The sequence below is a fragment of the Eleutherodactylus coqui genome, chromosome 11 (genome assembly GCF_035609145.1).
Source record: "Eleutherodactylus coqui strain aEleCoq1 chromosome 11, aEleCoq1.hap1, whole genome shotgun sequence".
NCBI classification, from domain to species: Eukaryota; Metazoa; Chordata; class Amphibia; order Anura; family Eleutherodactylidae; genus Eleutherodactylus; species Eleutherodactylus coqui.
The window spans coordinates 74,563,483-74,577,039 of record NC_089847.1 but is presented as its reverse complement, the minus strand read 5'-3'; the positions used below and the strand labels follow the sequence as shown (position 1 = coordinate 74,577,039).

Sequence of the window (13,557 nt, the reverse complement as noted above, 5' to 3'; positions counted from 1 at the left end):
TTAATGCTTCATATGAGGAGTTGTTATTACGTGATGTAGTCAGTCCTAGAGGAGAATGGTTTGTTTTCTGTACTATGCTCGTTGTGTAATGCTTTCTGTATTGATTTTACAAACAGTCCCTGAACAACAGACGCAGTATGATATTTTGTACCTGCTATTCTATTTCACTTTCTTTGTTGTTTTGTTATTTCTTCTACTGTGTGTAGTCTATAGCTCAATGGCTGCTAAACGCTCAACACCATTTTTATGATGATTATGTTTGTTGGAGATACCCTTATCTGGATCCATCTTACTTATTTCCTTTTTTTAACATTTGCTAATTGCTATAAAAGCCTGATCGGAAGTTTTCTCTGTCTCAAAACTATAGATGTTTTCTTGCCAATCATGTCTATCGGGTTTTCAAACTTTTGTAGTAATATTTTAATTTATAATATAAAAGCCACAAAGTGTCAAATAAGCTTCACATTTTCAATCATTTTATGAATCTCATTCTCAACATTCAATGTAGCACCCATATTAGCCCTCTTTTCCTGTAAAGTGTGCATCAAGCCAAACATCCATCTATAAACCTATTCCATGCAGCGGTACAACATTTATTATTAAGGAAAGTGTATGTGAAAGTCAATCTTAAAGGATGTCTGTCATCACCTCTGATCACGATAACCTACATTATGGGGCTCAAAGGTGAGGGGACGGGGGGGTCCGAGGAGCTGCATTTTATACTCACTGTATCTCCCATTGCAGCGCTGCACCACTTAGAAACCAGAGTGACCCTTTTTACAAAGCTGTGTTCGCACACTCTCATTCATCTCCATTATTATTATTACTACAACACACTATTTCCCTACCCATAATCATGTAAGAATTTATTACGAAGACCCTCCAAAGTCACAATGGTAGATTTCCACTTTTCTAATATTGCCTACATTCTGTATCATTTGCAAGCAAATTAACCGGGCTGGAAAATCCCAGTATTATGTCTGTTGTCCATTTACGTTGCATGTAATAGAATTGTGTCAAATGTGTGGTCAAATGTAACACCTGTTTTCAATGTTCTATATCAGCTCAAGGCTTTATGATAAGAAGTGCTAAAATTAATATTTATACATGAACTTCCAAAGGGCCCGTGTTTTAATGTGATTGGTGACTTGAGAATATATAAACGGAACAAGTTAACTTTCAAAACACTTTCTCAAGCAGCGGATCACCATGGCAGTCCTTTGGCTCCTTTCATGCCTTGCCCTTTTGGGAGGTGCCCTTGGTAAGTTGGGAAATTCCTTCAGTACAAGTGCTAGTACTTTAAAGCCAGATCCTCAGAAGGCAGATTTTTTTCTCTGCTAATCTGGCCCCATGTTTCAACGCAAATCTGCAGCAAAATCTGCATTTGTAACAATAGCAGATTTTGCAGAGATTTTGATTTCTAATTTCACCATTCTACATTGAAAAGGGTGAAATCTGTTGTGGAAATCCACAGCAGAAATTGACATACTGTGAATTTAAAAATCAGCAGCAACTGTCAATTTTTGTGTGCAAAACATCTGCCACATGTGGATAGGATTTGTTAAATCTCATTCACAAAACCCATACGGTAATCCACTGTGGCTTTCTGAAATCTATATGAAAAATGTGCAGTATTTGTGGATGTGCTGTAATTCTTTGAATTACACATAATCATTTAGGACCCTTTCACAAGGGCAGAATTTTTCTGTATTAAGCACAGAAAGTCTCATTAAATCTGCATGGCTCTCTGCGGATTTTGATGTGGAATGAAAATGGCTTGCTTCTCCCGGACATTCTATATTAAAATCTGCAACAAGACTTGCAGACTTTCGGGTGGAATTTGTAGTGGCGGATTAAAGCGTGTATTTTTAGTGCAGAATGCAGAAAATGTTTGCCCGTGTGAAAGAGCCTTACACTGAAAAATGCTTTTCAATATTTAGGCTGTGGTGTGCCGAGCATCAAGCCTGTAATTTCCGGCTACGCCAGGATTGTGAATGGTGAAAATGCAGTGTCTGGGTCCTGGCCATGGCAGGTGTCTCTTCAGGTAATGTGAGAAACATTAAAGGGGTTGTCTCGCGAAATCAAGTGGGGTTATACACTTCTGTATGGCCATATTAATGCACTTTGTAATATACATCGTGCATTAAATATGAGCCATACAGAAGTTATTCACTTACCTGCTCCGTTGCTAGCGTCCCCGTCGCCATGGTTCCGTCTAATTTCGGTGTCTTCTTGCTTTTTTAGACGCGCTTGCGCAGATCCGTCTTCTCCCTTCGGCTCCGCTCGGCAGCATCGGTGTTTTGGCTCCGCCCCCCTTGTACGCGTCATCACGTAGCTCCGCCCCATGACGTGTGCCAGCAGAATAGTGAGTCACTCGCTCTGCATGTTGTGTTGCTCAGCGATGCCTTCTTCCAGACGCAGCTCGCTGGCATTTTCTTGTGTTTACCGCTGGCACTTATCACCAGTATAAATAATGCAGGGTTGTTCTGTAATTCTGGGCAGTGCCAGATGGAAAGCTCACAGGCTGATGGTGTCTCCTCGTCTACCCAATATCTCAGGCATTTAGCCCGTCTAATCAGATCCTAATCCTTCATATGGCGGGGTGAACGTTGTAGGATGGCACAGTGCTATTGCTCACTCGTTTTATAGGGTGTGCGGACAGACCCTCCCTCTATGTAGCAAGGCAATGCCAGGGAGGCTTTTTAAAGGGCCGCTGAAGGTTCACTTGTGGTGAATGTAAGTGACCCTTATCGCATAGTGGTCTGTGAGGTCCCTGTAGCCACAGAATGGACCACGTCCAAAGTTACATTAAGCAAGCCTCCTCAGGCTCAAGTGATGGCAGCTGTAGGTTACATCTCCTGCTGCTTTCTTTTCCCTGCACATTAGGGGGGGGGGGTGTTTCTCCTAAACCGGTGAAAGCATTCTTGGGCTACTAGAGGTTTGCATTCTGCACCATGACGTGTGCCGGTTCCAGCCTCCTGATTGGCTGGAATCGGCACGTGACGGGGGCGGAGCTACACGATGACGCGTACAAGGGGGCGGAGCCAAAACGCCGATGCTGCCGAGCGGAGCCGAAAGGAGAAGACGGATCTGCGCAAGCGCGTCTAAAAAAGCAAGAAGACACCGAAATTAGACGGAACCATGGCGACGGGGACGCTAGCAACGGAGCAGGTAAGTGAATAACTTCTGTATGGCTCATATTTAATGCACGATGTATATTACAAAGTGCATTAATATGGCCATACAGAAGTGTATAACCCCACTTGATTTCGCGAGACAACGCCTTTAAGAGTTTATTTTCTCATTGTAAATTTTACTTATAAGCAAATAGACTATGAAGACTCCAAATCAGTAGCTATACCACACTGTTAAAAATGTTTATGGGCTTCTATTTTTAATGGCATAGTATTAATGTATGTTTACTGCATTTGTTGAATAGTCCTACTTTTAAAATCAAAATCACAGAGTTGAGAGAAAAAATGTACAAAAATGTAACTCACAGAAAAAGAAGCCAAGTATGCATCTCCTGATACGTTGCAGAGCAAGCTCAATCACCATGTTCCCTGATAGCATGCAGAGAGCCAGATTGCGATATGAGGGAGCAATTGTTTAGTGCAGACCAAAATGCAGGCACACACCTTAAACCAAATTGGGGGAGGGATTACTGCAGACAAAATAGTCTGCACATGTGAACTGATACCAAAGATGTCAGCCAAAGATACGTGCACCACACCATACAAGATTACAACCCATACTACCAAAGAAGCAGATTGCCCTGTATCACCCAGTGTGCCACACTTTTTAAATCCCATGCAATGTAACAATGTAGATATAGTTTGCCTTAAGGGGGTTGTGCAGTTAAAAATATTGTTTATGATAAAAGTCGGCCCACATTTCTAAACATTCTTTTGTATTTACGCTTTTGTTAAAAAGTTTCTATCCCCAGATATTAAAGGACTAATGATAGAATAGAGGCACTTGCATTCTCTGTTTTGTGGCTACCATAGTAATTGTTTCAAGGTGGTCACACATGCTCAGTCATGCTCACATATTTTTAGTGCCATTTTCAAAGCTTTTTTCACATTTCTTGTGGCAAATACACTGCAAACAGATGCAGTTGGCTGCAGTTCATTAGGGAAATATGAAGTTCACTACAAACAGTGCATTTTTTATGGCTTTTGTTTCACTTGTGTGTTCTACACTCATTGGCATTTGTTTTCAATCACGACAGGATTCAGATTTGGTATTTTTACATTGGCTTTTCTATATTAAAAAACACAGGAAAAAGCCACTGTCCCACAAAAAAAAATTAAAAGTAAGAAAAGATGCCGCAAAAAAATCTACACTGCTTGTAATGCATTTCATATTTTGCTGTTCCTTCATAACTAACCTCTGGCTGCAGTGTTTTTTGGGGGGGAAAACGTGAATAACACCAGTGAAAACACTTTTAAATTTCCTTTTTTTTTCTATGAAAGCACCCTCACTGAACCATTTAGTTCTACCAAGGTGAAAAAACTATGAAATGTTATCATAGTAAGTTTTTAATAGTTTTTTCTCGTTGATTTGGCAAGCAATTGAGTAAAACATATGGTTGCACTCTACAGGACTGGACAGGATTCCACTTCTGCGGTGGTTCTCTGATCAACAGTCTGTGGGTTGTTACTGCTGCTCACTGTGGCGTCACGTGAGTAACTTATAACTGACTTCAATTTTGGCGTTCCTATATTGTGAATTGATGTATACTGAATTGTTACTAGATTTGACAGAAATATTCTAAAATGACAGAAATGTAACAGGAGCGAGTGTTATTCTTTACCTATTTATCTTACATTATGTGGTAAATGTCAAAGTAAAAACAAGAATATACTTCTCTAATACCTAGAACGTCCCACCGTGTGATTCTTGGTGAATATGATCGTTCCTCCTCTGCTGAGCCTATTCAGACCAAGACCATTGCTAGGGTAAGCGCCACAAAAAAGGTTAAACATACAAGCATAGACATGTATAAAAACATCACAAATAAGGACACTTGGAGATTTTGTAATGTATCATTTATCTCTTGTAAAATGTAAATCATGGATAATTCTAAATGATAAATACAGTGTGTCCCAAAAATGTATATACACTTCAACATGAAAAATATCTGTAGAAAGGCAGGTGTTGCCAAGACGTGGGCCAAGATGGCTTCTTTCCTGTAAGCTCCGCTCTGTTCCCTCATCATATGTTGACACTACAGGATACCTGCAGGTGATTCCTGCACGGGGATCTCCATGATGACTCGCTACTGAACTTCTAAGATGCAGCCAGTGCGCCGGAGAGTTTTTTTTACCACTCGCTGCAGCTGACAGTACACTGAGGCTGAGGCCAATAGTTTCTCCTCGCCAGGCGTCTCACGGGACAGTGAGGAGGTCCCTTGCAGATCTTCATCAGGCTCACTCAGCTAATTACCTGAGCCTCCAGAGGTCTCGCCACCACAGTTTCTTCAGACTTGATGAGTAAGCAGGGAGACACTCTCTCCCTCTGCATGCACAGCACCTGCTGTTTCACCATCAGATAGCCCAGAAAAACAAAGGCCTAAGAATTGTAAGTCTCTTATTTTTTTTTCCTTCTACACCAGCTAACTCTGCAAATCCTCTTTTTAATATGTTTTCTTCTAATCAACCAGCATCAGATGTCTTTAAAAATGAAATGATGCTGGCAGTGAAAGGGTTTATCCAAAATGGCTTAAATCGGTTATCTACCACTTTCAGTTGTTCTATATATGAGCTTGGTGGTAGAGTGAACCACACATAAAATAAAATAGGTGAACTGACTCAATCACACAATGATCTAAATAATCTCCATTATTTTTTAGCTGAGGATATGGATCTTATCAAAAGTAAAGGACCGCAGTTGAAAAAACAACATGCAATTCCTGAAACTGACATGTTTTCTGCTTGGAAGGCCCACAAAGCATTTATATGTAGAGTTCTAATAAAAACTAGCTCGTAGCATAAAAATGTAAACAATCACGCATCAATGATCGTTTTATACAAATTCGTAAGCTTGAAAAACCAATACGTCTCTTCTTTAGATTCTTACCACAATGACCTTCTCAAATTAAGAAACAAAAGTAAAACTTAGGCTGCCTACACATGGGCGGATTTGCATTGTGGAATCCAGAGCGAGCATCTACCTCTGGGTTCCGCAGCAAATACTGTCCATAGCATGCTATGGAAAAGTGATTCTTCCTTCACTAGAACAGAAACCAATTGCGGTTTTTCGCTTGCAGAGGAAAAATTGCAGCATGCTGCACTTTTGCGCGGATTCAGCATCATCACTAAGCGATGACATGGGAAAGGCAGGAGCTTAAAAAAAAATCTGTACTGCACATGTCCAATGGCAAGCCGTGCGGACCATCCGCAGTAAAGACAAAAGGCAGGTATGCGCGGACGCGGCTGCTGCCAGGGCGAGATTCCACTGTGTAATTCCGCGTGTGGAATCCAACTTGCCCATGCGCAGGGGGCCTTAAGCTTCTAGAAGATTATGAAAAAGACTTAAAACTCTCCCACACAAGATACTACTCCTCCTTTAATAAACCCATTTAAATTAATGGCTACCTCAGTCAAACAAAAACAAAAACAATCTAAAGCAAAGATTGCATATCTAATCAAACTAGACAGTTCTAGTACCAAGATCATTCATCCCCAGCACATCACAAACAAATTTAGCTCTTTTTACTCCAAGCTATATAACTTGAAAGATGACTTGACTACTGCCCAGCCCACTTTACCCCTAATAAACAACTGTCTTCAAAAACTGAGCTTCCATCAATGTCTTCTGCTCAATTTCCTCTTTAGATCTCAAAAATCAAATTCATCAAATCTCACAAAATGCCTGGCCAAGTGGGCTTTGCCAATGAATATTATAAACGTTTTGATTCTATTTTGGCCCACATTTGACTAACACATGTAATAGAGCTGTTTCATTTGGCTGACTACTAGATGAAATTCTCCAGGCAACTATTGTTACTATCCCCAAATCTGGAAAGCCACTGGACTCTCTTGTAGATATTGTTTTCTCCAAACCATTTCAAATTATTAATGGAACTCATAAAGGCTGTCCCCTATCACCTCTACTGTTTTTTCTAGTAATAGAACCTCTTGCAGAAATGATTAGGGCTAATATTAATATTGAAGGTATCTCGACAGACCTCAGACAACACAAAATAGGTTTGTTCGCAGATGATGTGATATTGACTCTCTCAGATCCATTACCCTTTAGGAGCAGCATAGAATACCCTCTCTCGATTTATTCAGGTTTCCTGTTATAAGCTTAACACAAATAAATCACAAATCCTGGGTATTGGTATTTCTGATGCATTGAAGGCTTTAAATCCACAATAATTTCCCTTCCACTGGCAGAAGGATAATATACCGTATATTGGGATTAAACATTGCTTTTCTCTATCTAACCTCATTACATCCAATTTTGTGCTTCTCTTGTCCTCTCTTCAAACAGAATTTAACACTCTCTCCAAACAAGAAATCTCCTGGGCTGGTCAAATTACAGTTTATAAAATGCTTATCCTACCTGAAATTCTCTATTACTTCTGTACTATAGCCTTCCCAATCCCACATTCCATAATAGTCAAATTTCAAAAACAACTCTCAAACTTTACTTGGAATCGCAAAAGACTGAGGGCCACCTCATCTATTGCCTATCTTCATTGGAAACAGGGACGTTTAAACATATCAAACCTTCTGCCTTATTAATAATCGATTGGTATCGATCAACTAAAAGAGTGGGGTTTGAGATCTCCAAATTCTAGCTGGCCTTTTAGAGCGTCAATTAAATAGTAATAGATCATTGAGACCACTTCTACCAGCTTACACGTTAACTAATAAAATTATGAATACACGCCTCCCTTCTAATCCTCCATAGTAATCTCCTCCCATAATAGCTTTGTTACACTCTTGAAATGTTTGTTTTAGGGAAAATTCCGGCAACATTGAAAAATTTCTGTTAAGCCATCCCTAGAAACTCTTGAATATTTTATAACTGATTTTACTTATCAAAAATTGGGTGAAGAAGGGCATCTTCTTTATTTCAGATCTCTTAAGTGTTGGTAAAGAGAAATCATTTTCAGCTTTAGAAACAGAATATGAGGTCCCTTAGAGATTTTTTAAAAATTTCCCAAATTTGTTCCTTTCTCAAAACGTTTCGTAGCTATGAAGTTGAGATCCATTCTAAAATTCACACTGTAGTTTTTGACAACATACCTGGGAATCAATCATTTGCATAATTGATGTACATGTTAGTTTTCAGGAGACATGGGAGACACAAAAATCTTGTTAATTTTTGCTTTGTACTCTACATTGTTATAACCCAACTTTGACTTAATGTAGACATTATGTGTTATTCATGTAAGGCCCAATGTCCACGAGCAGATTTGATTTGATTTGCTCAGGGCACCCGCACGGAAAATCAATAATTCAAACTGACCATAGCGAAGCATTAGTGTCCGCACCTGAATTAAACCATATGGATTTGTTCTGCGGATCTTTGGGTTTGGAAAGAAAATTGCAGCATGATCTATTTCAATGCGATTCCCGCACAGACAACTTCCATTGAATTGCAGACGGGCCATGGATTCTGCGGTAAAGTAGGAGTTTAAAAAAAGACTGTATTGCACATGTGCACCGGTGCACCAGCCGGCACATCCGCACACTTACTCAATATAGAAAAAAGAAGACCCGACAGATACGCAGGGTTCTTGGCCATGGGCAGGGTCGGATTCCACTGCAAGCTCCTGCATGCGAAATCCGACCACCCATGGATATGAGGCCTAACTTAAACATTAGGTGCGCAAAGTAGTCACTATTAACATTCAAACACTTCTGAGTTCAGCAAAGTCAAACATTCCTCCACCATTGTATTTGATTCTCACAATAACCACATGGTGGCTTTATCAATTGTGCGATTACTAACATCTTTAGAGACAACATAATACTACATATTGCTACCATAATTCAATTCAGATTTTAAAAAAGAACATAGATAACCTCTACTGAAGTGTGTATACATTTTTTCTGGACACCCTGTATATATAACTATAAGCAAGAAAAGTTACTGACAGGAAAATGTGCTGTTTTGACAGGTCTTCAGACACGCCAACTACAACTCTAACAGCTTTGTGAATGACATTACTCTTCTGAAGCTCAGCAGCGCAGCTACTTTCAACACTCGTGTGTCCCCTGTTTGCGTTGCTGCTAGCAGTGATGTGTTCAATGCAGGACAGAGATGTGTCACTACTGGATGGGGCTACATTAATGCTGCATGTAAGGTGTTATAAGTGCTGTAACTATAGGAGGTGTATATTGTATACATAGTATCAAAATATTGCTAATTCTTGCTAAAAACACAGTAGGGGCCAGGAAAATGCTGCACTCATTTTCTACTCTGGCAGCTGACCAATCAGGCCTCTGTCTCTACTGCACTATGAAAAAGTATCCTTGCTCTGCATTAGCATTCAGAATCCACTCTGTATGCATTTATAAACTCCAATGTAGTTTATAAATGAAAAGCATGTTGCCATGGGAAAAGACATATTTTTGAATAAGGAGGCATTTGCAAGTAGTGGATTTCTGCAATGGAAATCCCCTTTAAACAAATTAGCATATCCTAAGGCAAGCTCCTTGACATTACTTCCGATATTTGGTAACTTGATATGGAATCAGTCCCAAAGTCTCAGGAACAAAACATTTTTATAGTTCAATGGATTGTCTCATCAATGAAAATGCACCAGCTCTCAGCACCCATTGTAAATAGCTGATTTTGCTGGGGAAAACCTTGGTTAGCCAGACGGGTCCCCTAAAGCTGAAATGCTCTATATGGTGGCCATTCAGATAAATGACCTTTAATGTAACACAATGACAACTCCAATGCCAATGCCAGAAAGGAAGCCACCTATACAGAGGGGGGCCTGAAAGGGGGGACCACCTCTATGATGTCCATGTAGGGGACATAAACAAGGGGTTGTCTTCATGAGACAACTCGTTTAATGAGTCTCTAAAATGTATGTGTTTACTATGATGCTGTCAATTAAATTACTCAATATTGTATTTTTTTAAAGGCTATGGAAACCTTTGGCCGTGAAGCATCAATAAACACATATCTCACGAATTTCCACCGCGGGAGACACCGTGGGAGAACATTTTGTCACCGCAATTTTCTGCGATGAACCTATTATTATCATAGGTTAATCGTGGAAAATCACAGCAATTTTTATGCGTGAGCTGAAAATCGCTGCGATTTTCCGCTCGTGTACATCAGGCTGCGCTTTCCATAGTTATGGAAAGCATTCATTGTATTACCCACGTGCAGATTATTGCCGCGGGTAACACAGTGAAATATCCCCCGTGGACAGGAGGCCTAAGTCACTGCAGAGAAAAAACATGATGCACTTATCTACTTTTGCAAGGAAACTTCATTTTTATGCATTTACAAATCCTCATACTTGCTGTGCCTCAAGTCCTCCATTGAGATTTCTGGCTGAGGGAGGGGAGCGTTCCCAGCACTGATCAGCACAAGGTCAGCTCCCCCTCCTCCCTCCTCATGATGGAAGGTCCCCTGCTGCTGGTGGTGTAAGTGTCGCTGGCCCTTCCCCGCTGCTGGCACTGTACATTCCTGTCATGGCACAATGTTTCTTCTGACTCGGCTCCTGGCTCTGAGCTCCCCCGCAGCTGCAGTAATTGTTCCAGGCTCTTCCCTGCTGCTGGCGCTCTCACTCTCCTTCAGCACTGCTGTAGCTCCCGGTATGCCAGTGCTCTCCTTGTCTTCCCCGGTAGTAAAGTTTTGTCCCCGTTGCGGTGCTTCTTCCGTGCCCCTTCCACCCTGCTGCTGATCCCCGCTGTCCGTGTGGCTTTTATGCGTTGCGGTGGTGGCAGGAGATGGACGGAAGGCTGGCGACAGAAGGTGGCACACAGGCGAAACAACGGATTGCAGGATTGTCTGTATGCATTTGTAATGGCACTGCCGGGTTAGCATTTCGGTTGTTTTTGCTGTTAACATTACATTCTTTACTGTAAATGCTTCCATATTACAGGTGTAACATGGGAGTATGTACAGGTAATGATGCAAGGCTAACAGGAGAATAAATCCTAATCGTCCACAGCAGCCAAATATCTATAGAGACTGTGCTGCTAGGACCTTGGCGACGTCAGCCAATTGGGAGCTTGGGGTGTGACAAGGCATTTTTCTTGTCAAACCCCTAGCTTCCTGGTGGCGTCAAGATACAATAATACCGAGTGCTCGTTTCTCAGAAATGCCTTACTGTGTAATGTGCTCCCCTCACAGTATTCTCCCCCAACAGAGCAGGCTAGGAGAGGGGCTGGGAGGCAGCCAGCAGTCTACTCTCACTGAAGGATTTTGCTAACATTTCAGTCCTCCAGTCTGCAGTGCCTTGGAAAACAATACAAGCATAGAAAGCAAACAATCAGAAATTTTTAATGAAAAACAATTACAAAAAGTCTTCATTTCCAAAGACGTATTGATTAAAAAATGGAGTGCAAAGGTGTACATAGCTTTTAAACATTACATTTCTATTTCTCTTAGCACAAATATCCCCAAGCAAATTGCAGCAGGTGTCTCTCCCTCTTCTGACCAGTACTGAATGCCAGAGATACTGGGGAAACAAAATCCAGAGCACCATGATCTGTGCTGGAGCATCTGGAGCCTCCTCCTGCATGGTATGATATTTTAAGGATATTGTTTATTTTTTATGAGTTTGTTTTTTTGTTTGCCCACACATTTTCTTTTGCATTCTTCTATAGGGTGACTCAGGTGGGCCTCTCGTATGCCAGAAAAATGGAGCTTGGACCTTGGCTGGCATTGTTTCCTGGGGAAGCTCTTCCTGCTCTACATCTACACCTGCTGTATACGCTCGTGTTACAGCTCTTAGAAGCTGGTTGGACCAGACTGTTGCTGCTAACTGAATGTAGCGCTATGAATATTGTTCATTGAGAAGTGCTACAACAGGATTTTACTTTGTAACAACTAATTATATTCACATTACAATAAAGGATGGGCCAAAAATAGAAGCAAAAGAAATGTACAGTTAATACATAATGCTCTAAATACAATTATTATACCAATAAATAATATACATGATCTGGTCTAATTAAAGATCGTCATCATTTTTTGGTAATAATGGTAGATTTCTCAGTGGTAGGGTGCATTCACACGAACGTATATCGGCTCGGTTTTCACGCCGAGTCGATATACATTGTCCTCGTGTGCAGAGGGGGGAGGCTGGAAGAGCCCAGGAGCAGGAACTGAGCTCCTGCCCCCTCTCTGCCTCCTCTCCGCCCCTCTGCACTATTTGCAATGAGAGGAGGCGGAACGGGGGCGGGGCTAAGTTCCAGGAATTAGCCCCGCCCCCGTTCCGCCTCTCCCCATTGCAAATAGTGCAGAGGGGTGGAGAGGAGGCAGAGAGGGGGCGGGAGCTCAGTTTCTGCTCCTGGGCTCTTCCAGCCTCCCTCCCCTGCACATGAGGACAACGTATATCGGCTCGGCGTGAAAACCGAGCCGATATACGTTCGTGTGAACGCACCCTTAGTATGTATACCAATATGGGTACTTAATCTTATAAATGCTTTTTTTGTCTCAGGATGTCTAAAGGGAGACAGTAACCTCCTCAAAATGGGAGAATGTCTGTAATGTATATTAACACCACTGGACAAGATAGTATGTAGTTTATCATGTGCAAAAAAGTATTTCTCTCCCATCACTTTTAAGGGTGGCTTCACATGAGCATGTGCGTGTGCGTCCATAGGTGCGCACCCCTGTATGTGCCAAAACACGTGTTTATGCAAGTGCGCATTGCCTTCAATGGAGCCGCGGCTGCTGCCGGCGGCTCCATTGAAGGCAATGGTCTGCCAGCACCCCTGAATTGTTTTTCAGGGAAGAGTTTTAAATATAAGCTACTCCCTGAAAAACAAACATTTTAGTGTAGAAAAAAAATCCTTACCTGTCCGCCGTGTCCCCCTCGGGAATGAAGAACACATCTGCCGCATGAGGCAGATATTTTCGTTATCCCCATGGGGAATAAAGAACTCCCTGCTGCACCTGTCACAGATGTGAGAGATACGGCAGAGGAATTCTAAATCCCCGCGGGGAATAAAGAATTCCCTACCACAGCTGTCACAGATGAAAGCTGCGGTAGCGGATCCAGCTGCCGGCACCCAGTAATCATTTTTCAGGGACGGGCTTTAAGTATAAGCCCTTCCCTGAAAAACAAGGCAAAGTAGTGTAAAAAATAATAAACACCACATACTCACCTTCCTTCAGCTGCCGGGGCTCAGCCATGTCCTCTCAGTGCTGTTCCTGGCTCTCCAATGCAGTTCTTTCAGCAGGCGGGGATTTAAAAACCTCGCCTGCTGAAAGAGCTGCTTGTGATTGGCTGAGGCGCTCTGACAATCACAGGCTGCTCTTGCCTGTCATTTGTTCAGCGAGAGCTGCCTGTGATTGGCTGAGGTGCTCAGCCAATCACAGACAGCTGCTTCTGATTGGCTGAGC

General features: G+C 41.8%; 1 protein-coding gene across 1 annotated transcript; it reads left to right on the top strand.

The window, feature by feature from the left end:
- The first annotated feature begins 1,164 nt into the window (after nucleotides 1-1,164).
- Nucleotides 1,165-12,150, top strand: LOC136582710 (chymotrypsinogen A-like). The gene is made up of 7 exons (XM_066583921.1): nucleotides 1,165-1,261; nucleotides 1,941-2,044; nucleotides 4,605-4,684; nucleotides 4,883-4,961; nucleotides 9,140-9,320; nucleotides 11,596-11,729; nucleotides 11,814-12,150. Exons 1-7 carry the CDS (start codon nucleotides 1,210-1,212, stop codon nucleotides 11,973-11,975), a joined length of 792 nt encoding a protein of 263 aa, XP_066440018.1. The 5' UTR covers nucleotides 1,165-1,209; the 3' UTR covers nucleotides 11,976-12,150.
- Nucleotides 12,151-13,557: the final 1,407 nt, after the last annotated feature.